Below are 27,506 nucleotides of genomic sequence, written 5' to 3'. Positions count from 1 at the left end.
TCTCAGGAACCTAACCCTGTATTACTTCTGGGAGCTGTGGTTCAGTATTCACTAATTCAGTGTTCAAGGTGACTTTTTTAGAATGTGACTACCTCGAATAAGGAGAATCCACTGTATCTAGCACACTCACCTGTTGTCTCACAGAGCAACAACCATCACCATTGGGTAGAGTGAACATTGTGAAGTTAACCAGGCACATCTCTGGCTTATGTTAGCTAAATTGTTTCTCTTCAGAAACAACTACCAGTAACAAACATAAAATGTGTACATTTGTAGAACATCCCAAGAGACAGAGGTATTAACAGAACACATTCCATGATTCCTCTGTTTACATCTCATTCAAGCTTGGCAATTGCCTGTGACCCTGTGGAGTCATCTAATCATCCACTTTCCCTCGACTGTGAGTGCTGTTAGAACCGTAAGAGTCATATGTCGTATCCTCACTATTATAGTGATTCTCCAAAACAGTAGCAGCAGTGAGGAGTGAACTTGGCCCGTGGAACTTGTCTGACTGTTTGACCCTTATCTCATACCACAACATATTGCCCTGCTTCATTTTGCAGATATTCACTCAGCTTCTTTGTGCTGAATAAACAAGGGTGAGCAAAACGTGGTCTCTACCCTAGCACATTACACATACTGCCTTTGATGCTTTCTTCCCATTGAGGAGAAATACCTAAACCGCAGTCCCTTGGAATCTGAATTGGAAGTTCTGAGTTCTTTGTGACCGGAAATTTCTATGTTAACACATGTTGATTCATTCCGTAAACTAGCTGTGTGCCATATGTTATCTTGGGGATATATAAGTATGGTGCCTGCCTCAGAAGGTTTCACCTAGTACAGTAGTCCTCAAAGTTGAATGTGCTTAGAAATTACTTAGATTTCTGTTACAAATATAGATTCCCATTCTTCCCCCACATCCCAGGTTCAGTTGGTTGGGGGTGGTGCCTGGGAAACTGTATTCTAATAAGCACTCCAGGTTATTATTCTGATGCAAGGGGTCCTCAACTGTATCTTGAAAAACAATAATATAGTGGAAATGTGAATTATGCCATGAAGTACACCATTGCCCAAGCCAGGTCACATGTTTACAGTTATTTCCAAATGGTAGATAATAGAGACAACATCTAGCTTCATAGGAAAGGTTAAATTAAATTAATCAATCCTAAGATGGAGCAAATGGCATTTAAATGAAAAATTTTAAAATAACCCGGGCAAACAGGCTCATACAGGCATTTTCATGCACATGCATGCACACACACACAGCATTAGTCTGTTGTTTCCACAGACGGGTGCTCAGTGTCCTCAGTCACCTCACTGTGGCACACTCAAAAATGGGACTGGCTAATTACGTTGTAAACAGCTTCCTCAATGGCTTGTGAGCTTAGTGCACTGAGATCTTTTTAAGACTAGTCTAATATCAAATGTGTACTTTGCAGATGCATAAAGTTCATTGAGGGTTTTTTCCCAACCAGTAATTACCTACAGTTCTTTGTATGTATCGACAATTTAGAAGAAATATCTTGGTGTTTAAATTTTAAACAAGGTGGTAAAACCATGCGACTTTCTGAATGATTGCCTTTCAAGGTCATCACTATGTGACCATTGTCTGGATTAGTTCTGGTTTCCAGGTGATTGCTGAGAATTCAAAGTAAATTATACATGGAATTTCTGCTGAAAATATTATTCATATATGCCCTGATGTTTACTTGCTATGATGTCTTAGTCTTTATGACTCTGTAATTTTATGTTGACATATGGTCTCTCAAACTTAACTATCTATGTTTACTGGTTATTTCTATTCAAAGAATTGTTACTTGATGCACCAGCTATAAATGTATAGGTATAGCTATATAGTTGACATTAGCTTAAATAGTTTACCTTACCAAATTAAGCTTTGATGTTCAGTATTCCATACTTTACTTTTATGAGAGAAGGACTTACTTTTTTTTATTAAAGCCATTTTTACTTTTTTATTGGGTAAAATCTGTAGGGACTCTGCTTTTTATACTATATATTATCATTTCTTTACAATAATAAGTGATATTCAGACTGATAAACTACAGATCCTGAATGCCTCCTGAATCAGAAGAAAAGAAAAAATAATGTCCAATAGCATATAATAGTTGATGATGTGTGTTATTTCCTTGATTACCATCAAATTGTGATACTTATTTCACAGTTATACTAAGCTCTATTCACTTTATCCAACATCCCTATTTTCCAGCCATCCTGGGGACTTTCCCTGGTTGAAGTCCATCTTTTTGTACCAAATATGACAGATTTTTCCATAATGAACTCAGTTGTCTACAGTATTGATATGCCACTTGAATTCAGGTTTCATTGTTATTAAACTTTCCATGTGTTTCTAGTTTGACTAAACAAAATTAAAAATAGTATTCAAATCTTAGTCTCCCAATTAGGAGCATTTGGCCCAGGTGATTACCCATAAATTCTATTTGATATATATTTATTAAGTGAATAATCTAGAGCCATTTAAAGTATACCTTAAAGGCTGCTCTACACCGATACCTTATGTGGATAGACAGAACATCATTTTAAAATTAAGTAACATCTGGGCCCAGCCCAGTGGCGTAGTGGTTAAGTTTACGTGCTCCAATTCTGCAGCCCGGGGTTCAAGGGTTCAGATCCTGGGTGCACACCTACACACCACTTATCAAGGCATGCTGTGGCAGGCGTCCCACATGTAAAGTAGAGGAAGATGGACACGGATGTTAGCTCAGGGCTAATCTTCCTCACCAAAAAAAAAAAAAAAATCAAGTAATGTCTTCCTTATATAATACTTCATTGTTATGGTACTTGATGTACGTCTAGATGCATTTTCATGTCTAATAAAATTATCTACATTTAATTATTATTAATTTATTTTTGACATAGAAAACTTTGTGTGCTAATTTAGTCTATGTTTAATCCTTCCCACATCTCCAGTCTCATCTCTTGCCACTCTCTAATTCTCATTTTGTACTCCACCCCCTCAAACTACTTGTAAATTCCTCACACACCATGCTGCCATCACTCCCGTTTCTTGCCCATGCTGTACCCTCTCTATGGAATGTCTACCTCTCCTCCTCCCTATTCCCACTCCCACCTTTCACCTTCGCCTGACTACCTCTTGATCATTTTTCAGACTCAGTCAGACATCACTTTCTGCAACCTTCCATGCCCCATCTTTCCCTCAACTCTGGATGGAGGCCACTCCTTTCTGCATCCTTGATTCCCTGCACATTCCTGTATCAGCACGCTTACCACCATCTTTTATGATCTCTCTCCTAGAGATCGTACTAGATTAGACTCTGAGCTGTATGAGAGCTGGAAGGGCTTTATTCACTTGATCATTGGCCTCCCCAGTAGTCACCCAGAGGCACTCTGACCACTGTTAAATAAGTTGCAACCCCTGCTCCTTTCAATTCAGAGTGTCTACACTTGTGACTTGCAGTTTGGACACATATTTGAAATCACTGTGTTTTGTTCTGTCCTCAGCATCTTAACACATACATCACATCTCTTTCAGCTGGTGATTGTTCTGAGTCTCTAGTATATCAGTCCTAGCTGCTCTGAAGCATAACCGTGTGTGTCTTTGAGGGCCCCTTCCTCAAAGCAAATTTCACTTATGTCATATGGCCTAATAAACAATCCAAACCCTGCCCTCCACATTTGGTAAAAATCTATCAAGCCATTTTTATAAATTACAGAAACTTAATTTTATTTATGTAGATTTGTTTTATAACCCCAGTGTCAAGCACAATGCCTTGCACATAGTGAATACTTGGTAAACGTTTGAAAAAATGAATGAAAGAATCAGTTAATGACGTGGTAGTGACTGTACGTAGTTTATAACTCTTTGAGGAGGATTTTCAATTTTCTGTGAGATTGCATTGAAAATGACTCCAGATTATTATTGTGCTATAACTGCTATGGCATAGAATTAAGAATCTTTAGGTCTCTTTGATCTCATTCACAATAAATAGAGCATCATCATTGTGTATTTACATCTACAACGTGGACCATTCCATGCTAGTGGAACCAATTGTAGTTTTTTACAAAAAATTTACATTTCTCTTTGAACAAAGCCCAGTAGTGAGAAAGGAAAGGGCCAGATGAATGGTCTGTAAGTTAAACCTAGGAACAGTTTTTGAATGGGTAAAGTTCCATGGCTTTTGACTGTTTCATTATCAGAAGAATGCCTTGGTTGTACAATATTCTCATCCCTGATGGGAAATTGGGTCTTCTCAGAATTTTTCTACCTCTATTATAGTCCCATGGCACCACTGAGAAGGAAGATGCTCAATAAATACCCAGTGGCAGTGTCTTTGACCTAAGATATGCAAGAAATGCAAGGCTTTGATAAAAGGACTCTTAATCAACTCATTTCCCTACAGCGAAGGACAGCTATTAGTAATATTGTTAATATTACTAAGAAAAATGCAAACTGATTCATTCATCCAAGAAATTCTTGACTACCAAATATGTATGTGGCACTCTGGGATATTACATAGTCCAGTGGAAGTAAGATATTTTTAAAAAATTAATACAAAGTAGAAAGTGATGATTGAAATAAGAGAGATTTAACTGGCCTATGAATTGTCGTACAGCATTAACAGTTTTCAGAGCATTTTGATGGGTAAAATTTTATTTGATCATCACAACCACCAAATTAGGTTAGACCTTTATTACACTCCCCAGTTTTACAAATATGGAAAAGTAAGTATATTGACACTGACATTATACAAGTTTTATTTGTATGCTTCTCTTTTATCTAGCTTTTTATAATCAGAGGAGCGTGAGAAGAATCATAAAAGTTTGCCCTGCTTATCCTGGATAGATTCTCCACTGGGAAAGATTTGAGACAAAACTGAGAGAGTTGTATATCTTCATAATACCAATGCACAAGAAAAAGAGATGGTGTTAGAAGCTTTTCTGATTTCTTCTTTGTCTATAGCTGTTATGGTAGTTACTACATATATCTGGCTTTAATGTTTGCACTTAACAAGACCTATGTAAAAGTATGAGACAACTGGTATACCTCTTTATAAGCAATGGTACAGAGTCTAGTCACACAGATGACAGTTTTATGATTTGTATGTTGTAAATATGGTGTAGGAGTTAAATGTCTTGCTTTAAAGATGATTTTTTTAAGTCCGTTAGCTAGTATTTTCTGGTAAATTGATTCACAGCTGCTTTAAAAATCTTTATTTTCTTCAGATCTATGAACCGTAGGCATTAGGCCTATAATGAAACATTACGCCGGTAATAAAAACGCCAGTCGTACCCTTCATTTACATTTTTTGTGTGTGTGTGTGAGGAAGATCAGCCCTGAGCTAACATCCATGCTAATCCTCCTCTTTTTGCTGAGGAAGACCGGCTCTGAGCTAACATCTATTGCCAATCCTCCTCCTTTTTTTCCCCAAAGCCCCAGTAGATAGTTGTATGTCATAGCTGCACATCCTTCTAGTTGCTATATGTGGGATGCCGTCTCAGCATGGCCGGAGAAGCGGTGCGTTGGTGCGCGCCCAGGATCCGAACCCGGGCTGACAGTAGCGGAGCGTGCGCACTTAACCGCTAAGCCACGGGGCTGGCCCTCCTTCATTTACATTTTTGTGGAGGATACAAACATGTTAAAAGGCAACTATAAAAGCCTTTAAAAATATTAGCACATTGAATCTGGCAATATATAAAGGAGAAATGCATCATGACCAAGTGGGCTTTACCCTGGGAATATACTGTTGGTTCGACTTTGGAAAACCAATCAATATAACCTGCCATACTAACAGAATAAATAAAAAAAACCATATGACCGTCTCCATAGATGCAGAAAAACCATTTGGAAAAATTCAGATCCATTTATGATAAAAAACTAGAAATAGAAAGGAATTTCCTCAACCTAAAAAAGATTATCTACAGAAAACTTATAGCTAACATCATACTTAATAGTGAAAGACTGAATGCTTTCCCCCTAAACTGGAAATAAGACAAGAATATCTGCTTCTACCACTGCTGTCCAACATTGTGCTGGAGCTTCTAGCTAATGCAGTAAGGCAAGAAAAAGAAATAAAACTGTCTATATTCACATAAGATACAGTTTTCTTTTGTGACGGAGAAAATCCCAAAGAATTTACAAAAAAAAACTACTAAAACTAATAATGAGTTTAGCACGGTCACAGGATACAAGATCAATATACAAAATCAATCAGCCTTCTTCATATTTAGAGATTCCTATACCATCGTTTCACTATATTGTTAATGATTATTTTGTATAATTTCTACAAATATGCTGGATGACTTTCAATCGTATTCAAACAAAGCACTTTCCTTGAAAAAAATGAACCATCAAAATAAAAAAATACTATTTATAATAGCATCAAAAAAACATGAAAACTTAGGTACAGATCTGTATGCTAAAAACTACAAAACACTGATGAAAGAAATCAGTGAAGACCTAAATAAATGGAGTAGAAGACTCAATATTGTTGAGCTGTCAATTCTCTCGAAATTGATTTATAGATTCAAAGCAGTCCCAATCAAACTCCCATCTGGAGTTTTGGTAGAAATCGACAAACTGACTCTAAAATTTGTATGGAAAAGCAAAGGACCCCGACTTAGCCAAAACGATTTTGAAAAAGTTGAAAGAGTCACGCTACCTGATTTCAAGATTACTATAAAGCAGTGGTTCTCAACTGGGGACAATTTTGGCCCCTCCCAGGGGACATTTGGCAATGTCTGGAGACATTTTTTATTATCACAGTTATGGGGGAAGGAGGTAGATGCTACTACTATACTGGCTTCTAGTAGGTGGAGGCCAAGGATGCTGCTAAACATTCTGTAATACACAGGACAGGCCCCAGAACAAAGAGTTATCTGGCCCAAAATATCAGTAGTGTCACTGTGGAGACACCCTTCTATGAAACTACAGTAGTAATGAAGACAGTGTGGTTTTGGCACAAGAATAGACACATATATCAGAGGAACGAAATAGAGAAGCCAAAAATAGACCCACACACGTATATGGTCAATTGATTTTTGACAAAGGTTCAAAGGCAGTTCAATGGGGAAGTCTTTCATCAAATGGTGTGGAAACAATTGGACATAATGTATGGGAGAAAAAGAACTTTGACCCACACTTTACACTATATTAGAAAACATCTCAATGGATTATAGACTGAAATGTAAGATGTAAAACTATAAAACTTCTAAAAGAAAACATAGAAAATCTTTGTGAACTTGGGTTGAATAAAAATTTCTTAGATATATAAAGCATAATCCAAAAAATAAATACTTGATGTATTGAACTTCATCAAAATTAAAAACTTCTGCTCTTCAAAAGACACTAAGCAAATCCGGAGACAAGCTACAGACTGGGAGAAAATTACAAATCACATGTCTCCTAAAGGACTTTTATGCAAAATATATAAAGAACTCTAAAAACCCGATAATAAGAAAATAACCCGGTAGAAAAATGAGCAAAAGATTTGAATAGACACTTCATTAAAGCTATACGGATGACAAATAAGCACATGAAATTTACTCACCATCATTAATGAATCATCAAATGGGCTTAGACAATAAAGGTCAAGTAAATTGGCTCCCATTAGGAAATTCCATAGAGAGATTGACATCAATCAATCTGAATGTTTAACAAAGTTATCAAGGATACAGTTGCTTTGGGAGGGAGGGGGAGCTCTCCAGTCCGTTCCTAAGGCAGAGTGGCCCCTTCTATGGCCATGAGATGGATGCCAGCCCCAGTCAAGCTACATGCTGCCTCTCTCATGTCCAGTCTGGTGAGAGCACTTCTGTCCCAGCATTCCAAGCTGGGGTCCTAAAATTCACCCTGATTCTCCTGTTTAGGTCACATATCCACCCATAATGAAGCAATGACTGTGGCCAGGAAACAGATTTATGGTGTTTAGTTTAAATCTGAACCACAGGCCCCATCCCTTGAGTCATGAATTGTGTTATCTTCCTCCAAAGTTCAAGGACTTGAATGGAGGCAGGGTCACTACCCAAATTTCAATAGGTAGAAATTTCCAAGGGAAGGAGGAAAGGATGCTGGTGAGGCAGGCATAGTGCCTACCACTCGCCATCGTTTACTAAATTGCTCTGAGATGTTTAATTTAGGTTGAAGTCATGCTTAGTAATGCTCCATGTTTCCGCATTGTCATTGTTCCTCAGAGGAAAAATAATTCTAAATTATAGTTATAGAAAGAGAACTAAGAACAAAAATTTAGAGCCTGTTTGAAGCTATCAATGTCAGTTTTTTCCATGCAATTAACTATTGCGTAGTGCTGAGATGTAACCCTTCATTTCTGCTTGTAAACATGATGGAAAATGGCTCCTTAAAAAAGAACATAGTGATGCGTTGTTACAAGTGTGGAATTAGTGTTTAAAAATATTACTTATTTGGAAATTTTCCTCCTAGCTGACTTAACCAGTTATGCATTCTGCAAGGGCTATAATGTCATGTTCCCTATAACTCTCTTTTCTGGCTGGTGGCCTTCTTTGATCAGGAGGTGCTCATGGAGCTCCTGGAGCAGTGTGCAGATGGACTCTGGAAGGCTGAACGCTACGAGCTGATTGCCGACATCTATAAACTCATCATCCCCATTTACGAGAAGAGAAGAGATTTTGAGGTATCTGAGCGGGTTTGTTTTTTCCTGAGAGGACAGTGGAGTGGCATATATCCCCAGACCTTCTTACATTCAAAGAAAGCAAGCAAACCACAGTCAGAGATGAGCAAGTGGTCTCTGACCCTCCACGTCCACTCGTCACCACCCTCAGAGCCGCCAGGCATTACACACACAGACCCCGAATCTCGAACAACAGGGGTTGGTAATTCTGGCACTTCACTTTTGAAAGGTTGCCGGGAACACAGTTTTATGGTTACCAGGTGCCTTTTTCTTCAGAACTCTTCCTTGTTCCACCTGCATGGAAAACGGTGTTCCTTCCATCCTTCCTGGGCTGGGGAGGTTTTCCAGTTTCTCTTAGTATATCAAATGGAGTAGGAAAAGCAAAGGCTAAAAATGTCAGCATAGGACTTGATCATCTCTGACGTTTCATACTAACTTGAAAACAGAATTTGCTTACTGCAATGTGGAAATCTGATGGGTCCTCAAGATGCAAGATGGCCCTTTGGGTAGGAAACATTACAATTCAGGAGTGATCGCTACCAGTTGTACAGTCAAAATACATTCTTGATTTTTTTTTTAACTCAATGTGCAAGGAATTTTCACCTACATTATCCCATTTAATTGTTATTTTAAAATTGATTCTACTAGTTTCAAGTGGGAAGAAATGGGTTTTGTTCTGCTTTCCAGAGGCTAGCCCATCTCTATGACACGCTACACCGGGCCTACAGCAAAGTAACCGAGGTCATGCACTCGGGCCGCAGGCTCCTGGGGACGTACTTCCGAGTGGCCTTCTTTGGACAGGTGAGTCTACTCGCTGTTCTGTAGGCTGTCCCAAGACCCCTTTTTTTTTCAACTCTATCAAATATTTTATAAATTTTCTGTTTTCTATAAATGCTAATTTGATGAATTTGTCATATTTAGTATGATTCTTACCTTCCTCAGTAGTAAACTTTCTGCTTTTTTTCTTTCTTCCTGTCTTTTCTTTATTACTTTCTTAAGGCAGCGGTAAGTTCTCCCTCCATAAGACGTTCTTAGCGGCATCTTTGGTACTTAAATGTGGTTTGCAAGTTTCCTTTTCAAGTCTGTATGTATATCTGTCCAGTCATTACAAACTCCAAAAAAAATTAACATTTTATTCCATTTACAGAAATAAATCTTCTATTTCCTTATACAACTGCACTGCATGTTTTAAACCAAAATTAAGACTTTCTGGTTTCCTTTGTCCTTGTGCATCTCTATCTTTTGTAATATAATGTCTCCACAAGTTATATTTACCATTGTAATATTTCAGAAACCCTATGTGAAGGGGTTCATTTAAATTTAACTGAAAGTTTAACCTCCAAGTATCTAACATGATTAAATGGTATAAATTATAATCTATTTATTTAGAGTGTGTAGTTCTCTATGAGCATTATATAACCTTCAATTTATCCTGTTATTGTCTTTTGTAACTTTATAGCAATACCAGTTTACAGACAGTGAAACAGATGTGGAGGTAATTACAGTAAATGCTTAAAAAGCAAGTAATATAGTGAAATTACTGCATCTAAACTCCTAGTTTGATGTGGGTGTTTTTTGTTTCATATTAGCCTGCATTTTTTTTATGTACTTTGTATTTTGCACCATTTTCTCTCTTTTATTTTAGATGAGAAACATTTTTTAAAAACTTATTTTAAATATTAACCTCAATCTGGACTTTTAAATTTTCAACCTTTTTCACTTCCCATGAAGTTTGAAGCCTTCTTGTAGTCAGACATGATTGGTGCTAAAACAGATGATGACTGGTAATAAGGAAAATATTTTCTGATATGATGCTACCCTCATTAATATTTTTCTCATCAGTAAAGCAAAATAGAATTTACACAAACTTCGTATAACCTTTGCTGAACCTACTCCCGACCTGAACGCTTCCATTTATGCTGTAAAATCCTGTGTATGTGGGGGCCAGCCCCAGGGCGTAGCGGTTAAGTGCGTGCACTCCACTGCTGGCAGCCCGGGTCCGGATCCCGGGCACGCACCGACGCACCGCTTCTCAGGCCATGCTGTGGCGGTGTCCCAAAAAAAGTGGAGGAAGATGAGCACAGATGTTAGCCCAGAGTTAGTCTTCCTCAGCCAAAAGAGGAGGATTAGCATGGATGTTAGCTCAGGGCTGATCTTCCTCACCGAAAAAAAAAAAATCCTGTGTAGGTGGAAGAGGTCAGGAGGAGGGATGTGTGTGCATTCTGAGGCCTGCCTATAGCAGGCTGCAGAATCCTTTCCTAGTGAGTTCTGCTTCTTGGGAATGTGAAATAGGCTTGAATCCCATCATTAGACTTCACTGAGAGAACACATTCTTGAATCCCCAGTCTTTCATTTCACTCAACACGTAATGACAGCATTCTTGAATGAGTTTGCAATTTTGTGTTCTTTCTTTATCTTTGCACCTAGACTTCACATTATTATCATTTCCTTCCTGTTCAGAACGTCTAAGTAGGATTTTATTTTAGAATCATTCCCTTTTTTTTTTAAACACTTATAACAAAAGAATCCTTCCTGGGTGGTAAGCCTGGGCTTGCATTTGGGGATAGCTCTAATTGTGCTTTATGTCACAGGGATTCTTTGAAGACGAAGATGGAAAGGAGTATATTTACAAAGAACCCAAACTCACGCCTCTGTCAGAAATTTCTCAGAGACTCCTTAAACTTTACTCAGATAAATTTGGTTCTGAAAATGTCAAAATGATACAGGATTCTGGCAAGGTACGACCGTGTTTGGAAACGTTTCCTAGCAATATAATATTGTTTTGATTAACTATATGTGATGGATCATATATTATGTGTTCATAAATGTGTATAGATAAGGAGAAGACCCAGGAAAAAATTAAGAATGGTTGGCCTTGAGTGGCAAGTGTATTTTTTTTTTCTTCTTAATATCTTTCTGTGCTTTTCAGATATCCATTAAGCAAATCTTTATTTCATAATTTTAAAAAGATATTCTTTTACAAAATAATTAATATCTGAAAGGATATACCATTTTTAGTCCATATATTTAGAAACTCTGTAAGAGTAGGGTCCAAGGTTCTGTTTCCTGCTGCACTTTTCCCTGGGCTTTAGCACAGTGCCTGGCATATTACCTGATACTCTGTCTGACCGATTGTTGGATGTATGGACAGATGGACTGGCAGGCAGACAGACCAAGGAATGAACTAACTAACCAGCACATTTGTCAGAATGAGATCTACTTTCTATTTAGAGAGGCTGTCCTCTGCTGTATTGCTCTTATGAAGACCCTTTCTGAACCTACACATTTCTCCTGTATATTTGTATGTCCCACTGTCTTCAGGACATCTCCAGGAAGTTGAGTGCCCTTTGTTTCCTGAAAGTCAGGCCAAGCTAGAGCTCCTGTTCTTTGCGTTAAAAACGTTCCTCCTGCCCAATATCCAGCAATGATAAGCTCTACCAGTTTCTACGTCCATTATTTTGGAGGATGCTTAGTTCATTTTCCGTCCTGAGCCCTGCTTTGGATCCCCAGTGTCTAGAATCTGTTTCCTTGGGGCCTTTTGTTTTCTCCAGAGAAGAATCTTCCAGTCTTCTGCCCAGGTGGTAGAGAGGGGACAAGGAAGGGGGTAATTCTGAATTCTGGATGCAGGAGACAAGCCTGCAGCCTTTCACCTTCTCTCCCTTTGTTCTGCTCGATACCTTACCCCTGCTTTCCACTGAGACTGGCAAATCCACTTAGACGTTTTCCAGACCAGTTTCTCCAAGGGACAATCTCTGCTTCCTGTGGGGCAGGGACTAGGGAAGGGAACCTGGAGTTCTACCACTTCAGATAGACTTCGGGCCACTCACCCTGGTGTCTGCCCCACGCCTCTCCCAGTATCCCTAATCGTTGTGCTGGTCCTCTATGATATCAGTCCATTCAGGCTGCTTTAACAAATATCATAGCCTGGGTGGCTTATAAACAATAGAAACTTACTTCTCACAGTTCTGGAGGCTGGGAAGTCCAAGATCAAGGCGTCGGCAGATTTGGTGTCTGGTGAGGGCTCGCTTCCTTGTTCATAGACGGCCGTGTTCTCACTGTCCTCACATGGTGGAAGGGGTGAGGGAGCTCTGTAGGGTCTCTTTTATAAGGGCATTAATCCCATTCTTGAGGCCTCCACCCTCATGACCTAATCACCTCCCACCTCCTAATACTATCACATTGGAGGTTAAGATTTCAACATATGAATTTGGGAGGCCACAGACATTCAGTCTATAGCAGCAGGCTTCTGAGGGCTGCACTGACTCACTTGTTGTTACCCCTCTGCATGGGAACTTAGGTTAGAACTGTCTCCACTCTGCCAAGTCAGATAGTACACCTCCAAGCACCTGCCGTCCAGAAATTCATTACAATCTCTCATCACTGCTGGCTTCTGTCCTCTTTTATTGGTCCTTGCAGGTCAATTCTTTACTGTCATTTTAAGAGTTGCACAAAGGAAAAGGGATAAGCACACGTTCATCCATTTTTAACCAGAAACCTCAGCACAACCTTATTAAGACCTACTTTCTTCCCAGACCAAATTATTCAGGTCCAACTTGCCTTTTTCTCTAAAACCAAAACCTTTGTCGGGGTCAAGCTGTGGCTTTAACGTTGTAGCCTTTTCTCAGGGTTCTCATGTGTTCTTCTTCCCCTTTTAATATGTGGCCCTTTATGCAGCAGCTGAAAGACTTACCAGACCTTCTTCTTTTCCCCTAAACACCAGCCCTCCGTTCCTTGTGCTGATGCATACGTACAACTTTGAAAGTGAAGACTGGGGAAATACCACTGAAAAATAGACAAGAATGTTCATTTCCACTGCTTTTAAATTGTTTCTGCTAAAGAAAATTAACTTTAATAGGTTTGATACAGTTATAACGATTAGCTTTTTCTAAATAGAAAAATAACTTGCGACTTTATGTATTTTCTTAACTTCCAAAGTTTAAGGCACTTTCACATCTATTTTTCATTTCTCTTCACAAACATCTGTGTTAAGAGAACAGTAATGCGTGATAATTTGAGACCAGTGAAACCATCGTGGGCTCATTTGTCGGCCTGCCCTGAGTCCAGCACAGTCTCCAAGTTCTCTGCACAGTCATTTCTTTCATGTCCCTTTTGTTGCTCTAGGAGCCTGAATACAATTAATATGTGCAAAACTGATTCATCTCCCTAATAAGTTGGCTTTTGTTTTTATATGGAAAATGCCCGTGTTTAATTTTCTAGCATGTCACAGAAGTTAGAGCACCACTAATTCTGGCAATGTAGTTTTAAAAGCATTTATGTGCTGAGTTAATCAGGAACTAAGCTTATGATTAGTTAGTCTGTACCTGTATTAAATTAATTCATCTACATCTGTTTACATCTAATCTGTCTACAGATTAATTATAATTTGGGGACCTAGATTTTAAACATTATTACTAAAATAAACATTTTTCTCTCTGAGCCAAATATGTAAAAGTACAGTTTAGGAAACAGTCAGAGAAATTCAGATGGGGAGTCATTCAACAAGAAAACTAGCATGATGTCTTCCAAAAATTCAGTGTCATGAAAAAAAAATAGTGAGGAATTCTTCTAGATTAAATAAGACTAAAGAGACGTATCAGCTAAATGTAAAGTGTTATCACTGATTAGATTCTGTTTCAGACACAAATAGCCATAAATAACATTTTGGGAACATTTGAGAAATTTTAATATAGACTGGGTATTGGGTGATATTAGGGAATTAGTGTTAGTTTTGTTAGGTACAATAATGTTTTGTGGTTATGGAGGAGAATGTCCTCATGTTTAGGACACATGTTCCTGATGTTCACATGTTCCTCACGTTCAGCCACGTGGCTGAAGTGTCATGATGTGTGCCACTTAGTTTGAAATGGTTCGGCTAGAAAAAAATGTCTATATGTACGTGTGTGTCTCCAGACACATATGTGTATATGTGTGTGTATATGTGAAACAATTATAGCAAAGTATTAGCAGTTTTTCTAAGTGGTGGGTGTGTGAGTGTTTGTTATACTATTTTTTCCAACTTTCCTGAATTTTTACAAAACTTTTACTAATAAAAAGTGGAAAAACATAGCTTAGGCATGCTTTGAAATAGCACTAATCTTCCATTTTGTTTATTCATTTGAAGGTCAACCCTAAGGATCTGGATTCCAAGTATGCTTATATCCAGGTGACTCATGTGATCCCATTCTTTGATGAAAAAGAGTTGCAAGAAAGGAAAACAGAGTTTGAAAGATCTCATAACATCCGCCGCTTCATGTTTGAGATGCCTTTCACTCAGACTGGGAAAAGGCAGGGTGGGGTCGAGGAGCAGTGCAAACGGCGCACCATATTGACAGGTACCGTTTCTCGGCTCCTTTCTTTAAGAATCACATCCAGACGTCAGCCTGGACACCAGGATAAAGAGCTCTCTGAAGGGATCCAGAAGCTTAGTTAACTTTCCCCACTTATCCATATCAGTTTAACGTTTATCTAATGCTTACTTTTGAATACTCATGACATTTTTCTTTTTATCTGTTTGCATTTTTTTCTTGCACCAGACCAGAAGTTCATATCCAATGTACGGTCACTTACCCTTTTTAGAATCTGATGAAAACGATGGGCCCTTACCTCCTCAAAATGCTTTTGTACATAATTTCAGGTGATTTACAGACTCCTTCTAAAACCCATGTGGACCCCTCTCTAGGCCCATGGCCCCCAGGTCTAGAGCCTTTGCACACAAGTCCTGTGCCTACTTCCTGGGAAGAGACCCCTTATATATCTCTGTCGCACAGGTCCCACCCAGCACAGACCTGCTCAGAGATTTTAGGCTGAGTGAATAAATAGGACATGAGGCTGGATCCCTCCCGCATCATTGCTGAGAATGGTTAGCCAACCTCAGCTTGAATACCTCCAGTACCAGGAAGCTCACTGCATTCAGAGGCCTCCCGTTTAGCTGTTGCAGCTGTTGATCCTTTGGCACTGTTTAGCCATCGATAACCCATTCTCAGAAATATATTTTTCATCATTTCCCAGTTCCTGACAAGTACAAAGTCACCTTGGGAGTGATTTTTATCTTTGGGGGAGCTTGGCCCCTCTACTCTCAGATTAGGGTCAGCAACATTACTGGGGTAACATAAAATAAAACACTTTCTTGACTTGAAGAAAATCAGTGGGGGAGGGGGGGCCGGCTGGCCTGGTGGCACAAGCGGTTAAGTGCACACGCTCCACTGCGGTGGCCCAGGGGTTGCCCGTTCAGATCCCGGGCGAGCACTGATGCACCGCTTGGCAGGCCATGCTGTGGCGGCATCCCATATAAAGTGGAGGAAGATGGGCATGGATGTTAGCCCAGGGCCAGTCTTCCTCAGCAAAAAAAAAAAAAAAAAGAGGGGAGGATTGGCAGATGTTAGCACAGGGCTGATCTTCCTCACACACATAAAAAAAAAAAATCAAAAAAAAAAAAGAAAGAAAGAAAATCAGTGGGGAGGCCTTTTCAGAATGCCAGGTGTGTCTATATCCACTATTTAGGCAAGTTTTTCAGAGTAGCCATAGTTTAGTCGAACTGGGAAAGCACCCACTGTTTGTCTAGAAGTATTCCATCTGTGTGATAATATGCAATATTATCATAATAAATGAAAGGGGCATTGTTAAGATGCTGCATTTGAAATGAGGCTCCTCTCTCACCATTGAATTTTACACTTTAAATGGGTGAATTCTGTGGTATGTGATTGCTATCTGAGTAAAGCTGTTACCAAAGAAAGAATATGACTCATTATAAAATAGCTCAGAATAGCATATTGCAGGGGAATTTTTCACCCTTCCTATGAGGGAACTGAGATAAAAGTTAAAATTAAAAAAAAGGAATAACTACATTCTTAAAGAAAGAGTCCCTACTCCTGCTTTTAGAATAAGATAACATGATAAGCACAAACAATAGTGTCCCTCCACCATATGTAAATGAATTGTTTTTCTAATGGACACCGTAGCAAATTCTTGTTAAGCAAGATAACTCACATTTCTAAATGGAGTCATTTTAGGAGAATTACCAGCTTACAATGTTTATCTCTATAGCTCTGATGACTTTGATTCCTTATATTAGTGCTTATCAAAGGTTGTTCTCAGACCAGCAGCATCAGCATCACCTGAGAACCGGTTAGAAATACAGATTCTCCGGCCCCACCCAGACCTGCTGAATCAGACAGTCTGGGGGTGGGGCCTGGCTAGTTGTATTTAACCAAGCCTTGCAGATATTTGATGCCGCTCAAGTTTGAGAACTGCTGCTTTAAATAAACCTAGTTCACTGATGAGTCAGGGTCAGGGTTTTTATTACGATTGTTCTGCTCAGGTAGCACACTGATTCATACAGTTACCACGGGGTGTTTTCCCTGGCCAGATTTCCTTGAAGCTTACAGTTTACCATTTTTTTCACAGAAATATTTTAGATTAGATAAAGGACGTAAGCAAAGCTCTGAGGGGCAAAGAGTAAATCCACTGCAGAGAGTGGCCGAGTTAACACACATGTTGTCAGCTCGGGAAATACCACCTTGCACAGCTGTGGGCAATGCAGAGCCTGGGCCTGCGTCCTGCAGACCTGGGTCCCGTCCTCACTGTGTGGCCTTGGGCAGGTCACTTAACCTCTTTGTGCCTTAGTTTCCTCATCTGTAAAATGAGTTATACTATCCATCTCATGTTAAAGAATTTTGTAAATTTTACCCAAAAAGGAAGAGAATTTACTTCATTTTGCTAGATCACACCCACCATCGGGCTCCTTGCCTTTTGCAGTTGATGATGACCAAGAGGGGACTATAGTGCAACAAAACACACAAAAACAGCTGCCATTATTGCCCTGAAAGATCTCAAAATATCGAAAGGATAGTTACTGAGCAGTGTAAAGATTTAGAGAAGGGGTTATAAAAATACTACTAAAATCATGTAAACTCTGTATCAGCCTTCAGTTAAAGACACACAGCCCAGGATATTCTGAAGACTTTGAGCTTGCGAGTTTTCCCTTATGTTATTAATCTTTTAGGTTCTTCTTCTATAGCTTTGCTTCAAACCTGACCTTTGGTCTTCCAAGCTTTAGGGACACCCCGGCCCTCACTGCCCTCTGAACCCAGCAAAGGCTCACTTTCCTGGATGGTTCAGTTAGCTGCAATTGTGTGATCATTTGAAAAACCTAACGATCACCCTCCAAGCCCCTTTGGAGTACATTTCTGAGCCTGCCTCCCAGCACGATCCCCTCCTTTCCTTTTTTCATGGAACTTCGTGGAGTTTCTTCCCAATCACCATTCCAAAGTCTTGCAAATCATGCCAGGCTCCAACTCAGCTGGGAAATATTCTCTTGCCCTTCACCTTCTATTCAGTCTAACCAGACTGTACAATCACCCACACTTCTCAGCTATCTGTTCGTCATCCTCCTTCCTAAAGGGCTGCAGATCACAAATGTGGGCTGTTTATTAATAACGTGATGGATCGCTCAGTCTGTCACCTAATTTTCCACCTTTCAGGCCTGTTTCCTTTTTCATTTAGTCATTTGGGCAGTAATACATTCATTAATTCAGCAAAATATATTGAGCACAGGCAGTATTCCAACTTGGCATACTAACAAAACCAAGCTCTCTGGCTTATGCAGCTTAGATAGTAGCAGGAGGAGATAGATGATAAACAGTAAACATAATGAGTAAATATACCTGTGTTGGAAAGTAATACGTGTTCTGGACAAGAGTGAAAGGAGATTGGAAATGAGGAGTTGAGAGGGTTGCCATTTAAATAGGGTGGCTGGGGTAGGCCTCACTGAGGAGATGACATTTGGGTCCAGACTGAAAGGAGATGAGGGAGTGGGTCATGCAAACATCTGGAAGGAGAAGGAGCTGCTGGGGCAAAGGCCAATAACGGGGATGCTTGTGTCCAGTGCCTTCAGGGGACCAGGGGACGACCAGCAGCCTGATGTGGCTGGAGCCCAGTGAGCCTGAGGGAGAGGAGGAGAGGTGATCCAGCAAAGAAGGCAGGGGGAGTCCCAGATCACATGGACCTGGTAGGCTCAGGCACAGACTCGGAGTTTTCTGTATCGTTATACCTCTCCTTTACCTCTTTGTGTCTCTAATTACCATAACAAGAAGCAGTGACTCAGGACTTTCACACTGAGTGAAATGGACGTAATCATGGACACCTCACAAACATCCTTGGAGATGGTTTTTCTCTCTGAAATAACAGTGTCATCGCACCATGGCCCTCAAACACTGTGACTAATCACATGTGTTTTGACGTGGCTGTTGGAAACGCAAGCACCGTTTCCGTCGGTACCTCTTTTTACAAATGGGCATGCTGTAGCACTCCTCTGTAAAGCATATCAGTCCGGCACAGCTTGCTGCACCTCTGCCTGCAGGACCATTTCCCTGTCTCCTGGGCTGGTAAGCGGCAGTGCATCACTCTTGTCACACTACCAAAGGAGCCTTCAGTTAAAAGAGGCTTTATCCATCCCAGTGCTGCCACCTGAAAACTGTGTGTCTGCATGAACGCAAAAGAAATAGGAGACACAGTCTTAGGTTGATAAAACATTTAGAGACTAGAAGAGGTTTGTGAGTGGGTGACAAATGAAGTTGCATTGAGTTGAACATCTTCTCCTGCTTTCTCCAGACTTTGGGGGACCCATCAGAACTCTATGTTCTATGGGGAGGGCCCTGTTTTCTCATTTTGTAATAAGTCCTTTCTGAATAAACCCCCCCCAGCCCCTTACTAAATAGTAACGAATCTGGACACAACACTCCCATCCTATTTTTGCTTGTTAAAAAATAAAGTAAGCTTTTAAGCATATATCTACATATCTATTAGTTAATATATGTTAAATGAGAATATTATAGATATTTATATACCATATAAAGAGTGGAACTATGAAACAGACCCAAATTGAATTCAGCTGTTCATTTTTAAACGTGACTCTTTGTTGTTGATATGTTCATTTATCTAATTATGGTAAATGAAAACATTGATTTTTTTTATAAAAAACTATATTAAAAAAAGTAAATGTTTCTATTTACATTTTTTATTCATTTACGTTTCAAAGTATCTTTTTATTAGTACTACTCCAACAGTTTATGAATTTGTGGTTCATAAAATACTTTGCTTGGAAATATATTTTCACTTGTTTTTTTTCATTGATTTCTCGATTTGTGCAGACTTAAGTCTGTGATTCAGAGTTGTTCTATGAAGAAAAATGAATTTTCTCAAGGATATTTATATGAACTATTTTCTGACTTAATCTGAATGTGATATCTCAAAACTGATTAGTCTTTTTTATATTTTCAAAGCCATCTTATACCTACTTGCTCATTCAGATCTCACAACTTCCACGGAAGGCAGGGCATTCATGGATGAGAAAATTGAGCAGGGAATGATAAAGTGATTTCTTCAAAGACAAACTTCTCACGTTAAAGGTTAACAATGACCCAGCTCTCTTGACTTCATATGATACAACTTGTCATTAAACATAAACAGTGATAAAGGAAGACAATATTCTGGTTCCACAAAATACTGGCATATGACTTTGGCAAGCTTTGGGTTTCTTATCTGTAAAATGGGAATAATAATTACTTCTACTTCAGTAATAGTAAAGATCATGCAAGCTACGGAATAATTCTGAGACTTGTTGCTCTGCAGCAATACACTGCTTCCCTTACGTAAAGAAGCGGATCCCCGTCATGTACCAACACCACACCGACCTGAACCCCATTGAAGTGGCCATTGATGAGATGAGTAAGAAAGTGGCTGAGCTCCGGCAGCTGTGTTCCTCAGCCGAAGTGGACATGATCAAACTGCAGCTCAAACTCCAGGGCAGCGTGAGTGTTCAGGTGAGCCAAACCACGCAAGGACAGAGGAAAGGCTCCTTTGGACATCGGTAAATTTCAAGTCATTCACACCACCAAGGTCTAGTGTAGATCCCTGGCTTACCAGGTGATCCCTGTTACCTCCCCCCAGTGTCTGTGCAGTTTCTCCTGATACCAGAGGGGGCAGTAGCTTTAGGGCCCCCACCCCACCCCATTCTACCTACAAGAACTGTCATTCTTGCTAAGCTGTCAGCTAGGGGCAGGAGACAGCTCTCCATACTAACCTGATTTTTTGGTAATTTGGGGAATTCTAGGTGCCTAATTGGAAGCATCAAGACTCTTCTAAATATAAAGAAGTGTGGGTAGCTGTAGGTTTTTAAAATAAAACTATCATTTCTGGTTCTATGAAAATTGTATCTGAAAAAATACCTTAAGTTTCACTCTCTTAATGGTATATTTTGATTAACAGAAATTCTTCATTTTACTATAGCCCAGTGAATCAATTTTTCCTTTATTGGTAGCATTTTTTGTGTCCTTTTTAAGAAAGCTGTTCTTAAATCTGTTTCAAAGATGCTCTCCTATGTTCTCCTCCTTTGTTCAGCATTCCTTCCTATGTAGATCTGCAGTCCATCTGGAAGTGATTTTGTATGTGGTAGCAGATAGGGATCAAAATATGTTTTTTTCCATATAGCTACCTAAGTGTTGTGCACCCATTTATGGAAAAATCATTTTTGATCTAGGTATTGATTACACAAATATGTTCAGTTTGTGAAAATTCATCAAGCTGTACACTTATATGCACTTTTCTGCTTGTATATTATACTGCAATAATACGTTTTTTAAAAGGTTTCTTACTTATATGGTTTCCAAGGAAACTGGTAAATGTTAAATCACCTCTGTCCAGTGACTAGTATCCTCTTGCTTTATTGGTATTTTTAAGGGCATATAAATAACTCTAGCACTTATTTTATATATATGTCTGTTTATATACATACAGACATATATATATGTGTGTATATATGTATCTCCCTACCTCCAACTCTTTTCTCTTTCAAGAAGGGTGTGTTAATGAAAGTTACATGTAGATTGTAGTATACAGATTTGGGGATTTTCTTGGTTCATTTTCTGAAATCAATTTTTGTCAACTTTTTATTCGATTCATGCTGAGTTGTTGCCTAATATTTTTCTAATTGTCATTCTCCATGAAAGTATTTACAGATGTTTTTAACATCTTCCCTTATGGCCCAAAAGACTTAGGTGCTAAAATAAGTTATCAAGTGAATATGATAAATATTCCAGCAATGTGAGTGGTTACATAATGGGTCCAGAGGCCACAATTTTCTGCAGTTAAAAACAAAACCACTCAATAACATGGCCTGGGAACATTCAGCCTCTATTGAAAGGCCAGCAGAGGGGTGTGGATACCAGTAAAGGTAGGGCTGGGAAGGTTGAGCTTTCTAAAGGGCAAATTGTGCCCTGTCATTTGGTGGTGACCTTAGAGTTTTATAAATGCTCAGTCATCATGAAAAGCAAAGAATTCCATGGTGAAATGAGGAGGTTAAGTTTATACATGTGTGCCCACCAAGGTAACAAAGTTGGAGCCAGAGGAAATTAATTTTATCATTTTATTTGTGTATTTCTGTAATTCTTTAACCAAGAGCCTCATTGGGGTTGCTGTTGTACAGGACAGAGCCATCAGGGTGCCTTCATGGTGCTACCCTCCAAGATCTTGACCTTATGAGACCTTATGAGTCTCATCAGCTTTCCTCTTTGCATCTTCTTAAAATTGAATATATTGTATCATTTTGGATAATTGGTCATTTGGGTCATCTTCAGGTTGTTAACATGGGTCCCCACACATATCCAGTGTGATAACACATCCAGTCATCACAGAAGGTTAGCTACTTGTTACTGTCTCAGAGGACCCACCTCTAACCACAGTGGCCATCTGTCTTCCCACCTCTGGTGTGAACTCGCACAGCTCGGTTCTCCTGCCATTACTGTACAAGTCCTGCACACCATGGATCAGAATCACAGCCCTTCCTCTTTGCCAACAGTGACAGACAAGACAGACAGCCCTCCCTACTTACTTACCTTCCAAGCCCACCAGACCTCCCAGGAAAAATTATGCAGTAATCACATGGTCAAGTCCTTTCTCAAGCTGTCTCAGATGCCTGAAACTTTCTCCTTCACATCCAATGTGTCTAACCTTCCTTCTCTCCGCATTTCCTGACTTACCCAACTTCAGAGAACTCTTCTTGGCTCATTGAAAGAGAGATGCAGGGTTCTGGTTCACTTACCACGTTGCTAAATGCCCCTAATCTTTGGCCTTCCAGCACACTTCAGATTGTTACTTCATTTGAGGATAGCAAATCAGTTTGCCCATGGCTGTCTACACAATTCAATTCAAGTTGGTTTTTAAAAACTAGCATATATCCTGTATTTTTCAATTTTTCACTGAACTCACTAGATCGCCCTTTTAGTATAGTGCAGCACAAATACCAATTGGAAGACCCGGACTCCAATCGCAGGTGTTTTGCTTATTGGCTGTTTGACCTTGAATGGGTCCTTAAGTTTTCCAAGCATTGGTTCTTCCTACATAAAATGAACCATCATCACAAGTGCCCTGAGAATGGCTGAGATGATAAAATCAAACAACATATAACAATATAAGCTTTTTTCTTAGTTTTCTTTTTTGGGTCATAAGTTCCTGGAGAGCAGGGGTCATGACTAACTCAGACAGCATTTTTAGTACTTGCCAACTGAAACTAAATCAATGATAATGAAAATTTTCTTCATAACATAGCTTAAAATCTTTGTTCTTTTTCTAGGTCAACGCTGGTCCACTGGCATATGCCCGAGCTTTCTTAGATGACACAAACACGAAAAGATATCCTGACAATAAAGTGAAGTTGCTTAAAGAAGTTTTCAGGTAAAGCACACTGGAAATGTCTTTTTCTCTTCAAGTATTGATCATGTCTATGCTCATTCAGGAAAGCAGTACCACCAGTTAGACTCATTCTTTGTCCTCTACGTGCCTTTATTTTTCTCTCCCGCACCATTTCAGGCAATTTGTGGAAGCTTGTGGTCAAGCCTTAGCAGTAAATGAACGGCTGATTAAAGAGGACCAGTTAGAGTATCAGGAAGAAATGAAGGCCAACTACAGGGAAATGGCAAAGGAGCTTTCTGAAATCATGCATGAGCAGGTAAGTGTCAGCCTGGAGTTCTCATTTTTAGGGAGCACGCATCAGGTGGGGTCTCAAGTACACCCTATGGTGGCCTAAACCTTCTGACATCCTTCCAGAATTTTGATATCTGGAGAATAATGTAGCATACTACACTGCGGCTACTATCTAACCACAGGTGACTGGGGGAACAGCTAGCAAATTGCCCACTGGTTAGTATCTAACATGACCAGAGGGGAGCAGCGCCCACCTCCTCTTCATTGCTCTTAGAGGTGGCCACAGTTTGTAAGCTTGACCCTCCCCACTCGAATCTAGCTCAAAAAACAAAAAACAAAAACTCACATAAAAAGAAATACCCGTACTCTTCCTAGAATTTTCTTTATTCACCCAGTCCTTTGAAAGAACAGAGTTGACTAACCTGATTTAAGGAATTATCTGTTGCATTAAATGTCTTTTACTATTTAAAAAAAATAGAGTTGTTCAATTTTTGACTATTTACAGCTAACCTGGGTGCCCCAGTGGATTCTTCCTGGCTACCTCTATATTCCTTGTCATTACTGGCATCTTTCCTAATTACAAGGCTGCTATCGTCTTCCTGTATGAATTACTTTCAGTAGGATTACTTATGTGGGCTCACTAGTCATCAGAGGGACAGCTACCCAGGGAACCAAGTGAATGTCAAAGAACAGCTTCCACATTATCGTTTTTCAAGGGGTCCATTGTCCATCAACCAGAGTGACTTCATTCCAGTCACAGTACCAGTCTTTACAATTAGTGCTAACACTAATAATAACACCTTAATAAAACGTAACTACTTTGGTCTGTTCCCTACATTATTGTCTTTCAGTCTTGCAAAATGGAAGCTAGGACCATTTGTGTCAGTTAACATGTCACATGATGATTTAGTTAGGAAATTTCTGTTGCAGGAAACTAGCTTAAATGTCTAAGCTTTAACTTGCTTGCTTTTTTTCTCCTCCATGCTCACACGTTCAGATGGGATGGTAATGTCGTTTTTTAATTTTATTTTTCTGAACCTTGATAAACTGACTCCAACGAAGTTATTACTGAGTTTGGACAACTGCAGACGTTGGCATAGTGACAACGCATATGCAAAAGAAGGCAACCCTCTTCTCGGGATTTAGAAAAGTAGGAAAAAAATGGAAATAATTAAAGAAATAAATATGTTGTAATTAAGCAGAAAGGGAAGGTCTCATGGGAACAAGTTTTTAGAGAAAGCTCAAGGTCTTTTCCATAAGTCTCCAGATTCCTACAGAATGGAGAGCTTGATCAGTGGGTGCCAGCATTTGGCACTAGAAAAGAAAAAAATTATGGGCTGAAAATAGTAAAGTAAACCCCCAGATTTTATGGACATTTAATGCAGTGCTGTGCTCTAAACTGCACCCTAAACTTTTCATTATCCCAACGACTGTGAAGATTAAACTCCTTTGAACCCTTAAGCAAAAAGGGTCATGACCTGGAATAGACCTGATTTTGGTTTTTCCAGGGGAGCCTCTGAGTGTGTATGTTATTCTCAGTTTCTGCCTGGCAATAGGTCAAGTCTTGCATTTAGAATTCTCCCCTGCATTACCTAGTGTGAAAAGAGACTTGTTCAGGTCAGAGGGGCAGCCACTATCTCTTTCCCAGGGTGGAGATCTGTAAGAGCCTGAGAAAAGGAGCCAGTAGAGAAACACAGATGCTCCAGATTCGTTTTAAAAGACTTTTCCAAAGCACAAGGCTAGGTCATGTCCCCATCAAGCATATGTAAGATAGACTTCAAGCTGTTTATAATCTGGTGAGTCCAGAAGGCTCACCATTCACTAACTTGTAAAGGAAACAAAACATGTTGTTCTTGACTTTCTCCTTATAATCCTGATCTGAAAAAGGTCATTTACTAGATGAGCTGACACAATCCCTCTGCAAACTGCCAAAGCCAAACTATCTGAGTGCACCATCATTCATAGTAACAGTGACCGTTGGATAATAAATTACATGTGACATGAAATGCACCATTTTGAGAAATGTTGTTCAGGGCATTACACTTGGGTAATATTGTGTTTCTGTGCCTCAAGATTTGCCCCCTGGAGGAGAAGACGAGCGTTTTGCCGAATTCCCTTCACATCTTCAATGCCATCAGTGGGACTCCAACAAGCACAATGGTTCATGGGATGACCAGCTCGTCCTCAGTTGTGTGATTTCGCCTCATGGACCACATGTGGGGACTTACTTTGTCATTTGCAAACTCAGGATGATTTCCAAAGCTAATCACTGGGCCCATGCAAGACACGGGGAAGACCGAGCACAAGAAGTCAGGGGGAATGGGAAAGAAAGGAGATAAAGAACTGTGTTATTTCTTAGCACATTTTCTAGAGGAGTCATAAGAGGGTGCACATATTTTTTTAAATCTCGCTGGCAATATTCAAAGTTTTCATTATGTCTTAACAGAAATGTGTGGTGGACACTCTTAAGCTGGAGTTAAATTTTATTCTTCCTTACAGAGTAGTATTAAATGGCCTAGAGAAAACGAGTGTTCTAGAATGTACATAGCAGGGACAGTAGCACTGAAATTGAGGCTGGGGTAACCTTTTGCCTCTAGGCTAAGCTGGAAAATCTTGAAAATATTTTTTTTTCCTGTGGCACATTCAGGTTGAATACAAGAATTATTTTTGTGACTAGTTTTTGATGACCTAAGGAAACTGACCATTGTAATTTTTGTACCAGTGAACCAGAAGGTTTAGTGCTTTTATACTCATTTACTTGCATTTAAAAAATATGAAAGCTTAAGAAACTATGTGAGCCTAAAACTAGTCAGGCAGTTTAGAACCAAAGGCCTGTATTAATAAACACAACTATGCTAAAAATTTAAAAGTAGTACAGTATATTGTTATGTACATAGAGTTTGTTAATACAGTCTCAGCATTCTGTATATACATTATTACATTTCTACATTTTTAATACTCACATCAGCTTCTGCATAAGTTTAATTGTGAAAAATTTGTGCTGTTCTTAGTATATGCAATACACTTTACTGTTTTATTCTTGTACATAAAAAAGTGCAATATGGAGATGTATACAGTCTTTGCTATATTATTAGGTTTATAAACTGTTTTAAGATTTTCATCCTTTTGCCAAAGTGGTGGAGTATGTAACTGGTAAATCATAAATCCTGTGGTGAATAGTGGTGTAATTTAAAGCTTTCACCATGTTATATTTTCTTTTGAGACATTAATTTAGTAATTTTATATTTGGGAAAATAAAGGTTTTTAATTTTATTTAACTAGAAACTCTGCCCTGCTGTAATTAAACATTCTGTACCACATCTGTATTAAAAATAACATTGCTGATTTTCCGGTAGTGAATACTGGGTATTTATTGTTTGACAGTCCTGAGAGGGGCAGGATATTGAAATACTGGGGGGTGAAATAACATAGTGTATGAAATTTGCTTTAAAATACTTGAAGGGGAAGAAGAGAGGGTTGGTAGATGAAACAAGACTGACAGAAGCTGAGGTTGGGTACGTGGGGAATCATTATACCAGTTTCTCTGCTTTTGTGTAAATTTCCATGATACAGATTTCGAGGCAGGTCTAGGGGCCAGATCTTCCAAAGAACTTGGATAAATGCTTTGTTACACTGTGGTTTGGCTCTGAATTCTACTATAGTCATGCGCCGCATAACAACATTTTGGTCAAGGATGGATTGCGTATATGACAGTGGTCCCATAAGATTATAATGGAGCTGAAAAATTCGTATTGCTTGGTGCATCTGGAAGAAGTTAGAGGTTCGTCCATGTCTTCAAAGGATTTGCCAAGGATGAAGAGATTGCAAACATCAACAAGGCTGTGGTTGAGATGGCAAACAACTTTAACCTGGGTGTGGATGAGGGTG

At 39.3% G+C, this 27,506-nt stretch overlaps 1 protein-coding gene across 6 annotated transcripts in view; it reads left to right on the top strand.

The window, feature by feature from the left end:
- The window catches only part of DOCK9 (dedicator of cytokinesis 9), a 282,353-nt gene extending 255,388 nt beyond the window's left edge, over positions 1–26,965 (top strand). For all 6 annotated transcript variants that reach the window (XM_058548414.1, XM_058548411.1, XM_058548416.1 and 3 more), the window contains exons 46-53: positions 8,523–8,645; positions 9,330–9,443; positions 11,234–11,380; positions 14,764–14,974; positions 20,271–20,461; positions 23,269–23,369; positions 23,505–23,643; positions 25,692–26,965. In XM_058548414.1, coding sequence (XP_058404397.1) covers positions 8,523–8,645; positions 9,330–9,443; positions 11,234–11,380; positions 14,764–14,974; positions 20,271–20,461; positions 23,269–23,369; positions 23,505–23,643; positions 25,692–25,814 — 1,149 coding nt within the window. In that variant the 3' untranslated portion in view covers positions 25,815–26,965. The remainder of the gene's footprint in view (positions 1–8,522; positions 8,646–9,329; positions 9,444–11,233; positions 11,381–14,763; positions 14,975–20,270; positions 20,462–23,268; positions 23,370–23,504; positions 23,644–25,691) is intronic.
- The last annotated feature ends 541 nt before the right edge of the window (positions 26,966–27,506 follow it).

Source organism: Diceros bicornis, chromosome 9, assembly GCF_020826845.1.
Source record: "Diceros bicornis minor isolate mBicDic1 chromosome 9, mDicBic1.mat.cur, whole genome shotgun sequence".
Lineage (NCBI taxonomy): Eukaryota > Metazoa > Chordata > Mammalia > Perissodactyla > Rhinocerotidae > Diceros > Diceros bicornis.
The sequence above is the reverse complement of the archived record's forward strand: the minus strand, read 5'-3'. Positions and strand labels throughout refer to the sequence as shown.